Raw genomic sequence first — 3,314 nt, 5'->3', positions numbered from 1 at the left:
GGCGCTCGGATCATGGTATGGGGTGGGAAAAATAATGGTATTTCAGAGGTAATAATGGTATCCGCCGATAAAATAGGGTTCTTGGAGAAAATTAAAAAGTTTTGTATCATAAACTTTTTTTAATAATACAAATTAACACAAATATTAGTACAATCGTAACTCTCAATCGAGACTTCCTCGAATAATTTTTTAATAATATAAATATTAAATAATCTCAAGTCTCAATCTGGACTTCTTTGAATAGAGTATTACCTCCGTCATCTTGAACATTTTTTAATAATATAAATATTGAATAATCTCAAGTCTCAATTTAGACATCCTCGAACATCACATCCGCTCCGTCATCTTCTTCGTCTTGCTCTGCCATACTTTTGGATTTCTTTGGCTTATCGTGGAGTGAGTCTTTGGTCATCCTCGACATCTCTTTGGTAGGTCTGAAAGCAACAAAGCCACCGCTAACCACGACATGCTAGATAGTAAACAGAGTACCTCGAACGGTGGATACGATGAGGCGATTTCTCAATTTCGTCTTTATGAGGTTGACTTTGGAGAACACTCTTTCGCTGTCGGCATTTCAATGGGGAAGCGATAACACATTGAGAACGCAGCGACTCAAATTCTGAAACAAATGGACATCGCCATCGTTCTTCAGGGCCAACAGTTTCGCCCAGAATACATCAGTGTCCAGTCCCTTCATCTCGTTGTCAAGAAGGTAGCAGCAAAGCCGGCGCCACTCGTCATCAATGTCCTGGTAATTCTCTTTGGCATAAACTCTGGAGAGCGTGACTAGAAGAGGAATGAGAGAAGGCGTTTTCTCTCGTTCAGTGCTTGACAGCGCGTATTTGGGCTTGAAAATTCTCAGGTTCTCCAAAAAACTATTCTCAAATCATATCGCTTTCGTACCTCAAGACAGGCAGAGATCAAAAAGGCCTGAAATTTCTCTCGAAAATGTTTCAGTAGATCCGGGCGCTCCTGGATCTTCATGCTCTGCTGCTCTTGTAGTACCTGTGCCCCCAGATACATCTCTTCAATTGGAAGATAATGGGATTTATCCTCAGAAACCATAAAGGAGGATCTTATACAGATCAACCATGGCCTCATGAAGATCTGTGATTACAACTTTGGCAGACTGAAAATATCTGTTGAGTTCAGTGAATTTGGGAAGAACCCACTGTAGGAAGAACAAGAACAGTTTATTGAACGGATCATTCAAACTTTCGTGAATGGACTCTGCCGCCTTCAACTTGAGTGCTTACCACTGATCATTGAAAAACAATAGCAGAGCAGGCCATTGTTCGAGAATTCTGTCTACCACTGATACTAACGACAACCAACGTGTCTGGGATGGATGCAAGAGTTTGTGGATTTCAACGTTCGTAAATATCTGGAATTCCACGTACTCACTTTGCTTCTTACAACTGCTATTGAAAAATTGTAGATATTGCGAGCTAAGCCTTCACAACTACGTGGTAATTGTTTACAAGCTTCGCTTGCACAAATATGCAGCGAGTGGCAAATGCACTTTAGGATCGTAATGTGTGGATAACCTCGCTTCAAACGACTAGCAACGGACTTATGCACACCCATCATAACGCTGCAACCATCAGATCCAAAGCCTACGACATTTTTCATTGGAACTCCTCGCTCTGTGAAGCTTTTGATGATGTTGCTGTACAAGTGTTCTGCTGTTGCACTTGTTATCTTCCCAGGTTCCAAAACCTGTATCAAGTCCCAAAATTTCCATACAACCTTGCCTTCTTCTTCATCAAAATATCTCACAAGCAGACAACTTGTTTTAGTAACCGAAATGTCTGTGGATTCGTCTGTCATAATGCTGAATTTAGTGTTCTTCAGCTTCTCCGCAAGTATGCGCCTTTCCGTCTTGCCAATGACATTTTTGATAATTGCCGTTCCCTTGGTTCGTTTCACAGCCATTTTTTGAGCAATTCTGGAATCCGGGAAACATTCTTTCAGCAGGTCTGACAGGTGATCCAATGCGTTGTAGCCAATTTTGTGATCGGCACAGAATACAGCAATTTTTATTTCCGCAGTGTCTAAGGGGTCTCCAGTGCCGTTTTCACGTTGAAGAAACTGAGTCATTTTTATGTTTGTGTTCTTCAGTGGTCTTTCCCTCTCTTTGTGTTTATCTGTTTTGGCATGTGTCTTCAATACAGATATATCAGCAGTGTATTCCTGAGAACACAATTTACATCTGGCTTTGAGAGGATTAGCAGGAACACGCTGTAGCCAAGACTTGAACTCATTCATCTGCAGCCAATCATCTCGAAACTTCTGGGCGACTTTAGGTTTACTCCCTTGTTTGACTCTCGATTTCTTTTTTGGTGGTGTTCGACATGCATTATCTTTGTCTTCCATATTACCTGAAGCAAGTTTTTCGGTCAGTACTGCTGGAAATTCTAACCTTATATTGAAACCGTAAGTGCAGCTCAATGTCATTCATCGATATTTACCTGTGGTATTTACAGCAAGATTGTGATCAAAATACGCAAACTTTTTTACAAATAGTTGTGATTCTCGTGGAGGAATTTCAAAAGGGAGTGCCGGCACCTATCAAGCAGTTCTTGTGACGAGTTATGGAGGACACACCGCTAGTGAATATTAGCTGTTGTGGCAAGAAAACGAATTGTAACGAATTTTATGCAATTTTTGTCTCGCTGTACATGATTCGTCGGATNCAGCTCAATGTCATTCATCGATATTTACCTGTGGTATTTACAGCAAGATTGTGATCAAAATACGCAAACTTTTTTACAAATAGTTGTGATTCTCGTGGAGGAATTTCAAAAGGGAGTGCCGGCACCTATCAAGCAGTTCTTGTGACGAGTTATGGAGGACACACCGCTAGTGAATATTAGCTGTTGTGGCAAGAAAACGAATTGTAACGAATTTTATGCAATTTTTGTCTCGCTGTACATGATTCGTCGGATATTCCATCGGACAAATTCCATTTTATCGACTGATGGTCCTTCCGAGAGTCGCTGGCGCTCTTGGTGTTCCTGAATAGTGTCCGCTTTACCATTCTTAAACCTCAAATTTTTCATGAAATTCGATGTACCAACAATTCAAACGAAGATCGATTATCACTTCTACCAACAAGGTTTGAGTGTCAAACGGCATCAATGACAAGCGATAAGTTAAAACTCGTACTGGACAGAGACGGATGTTTTTTTTAAACCAACTTTTTTTATTGTCATTGGAGATTCATTGAAAAAATTTCAGCTGCTGATAGAAGCCATATAATCAATGCAATTTTCAGGAAAGAAAAGCATTAAAATATTTAATAAAGTTATCCG

General features: G+C 40.3%; 1 protein-coding gene across 1 annotated transcript; it reads right to left on the bottom strand.

Moving 5' to 3' along the window:
• Positions 1 to 161: 161 nt before the first annotated feature.
• Positions 162 to 2,732, bottom strand: LOC107044872. Its single transcript, XM_015266929.1, has 2 exons — positions 2,725 to 2,732; positions 162 to 2,381 (listed from the first exon to the last, which is right to left on the bottom strand). The coding sequence occupies exon 2, from the start codon at positions 2,374 to 2,376 to the stop codon at positions 1,321 to 1,323; it is 1,056 nt and encodes a 351-aa protein (XP_015122415.1). The 5' UTR covers positions 2,377 to 2,381; positions 2,725 to 2,732; the 3' UTR covers positions 162 to 1,320.
• Between the last annotated feature and the right edge of the window lie 582 nt (positions 2,733 to 3,314).

The sequence above is a fragment of the Diachasma alloeum genome, unplaced genomic scaffold (genome assembly GCF_001412515.2).
Source record: "Diachasma alloeum isolate Michigan unplaced genomic scaffold, Dall2.0 Dall_scaffold_00829, whole genome shotgun sequence".
NCBI lineage: Eukaryota > Metazoa > Arthropoda > Insecta > Hymenoptera > Braconidae > Diachasma > Diachasma alloeum.
This window is presented reverse-complemented; position numbering and strand designations above follow the sequence as displayed.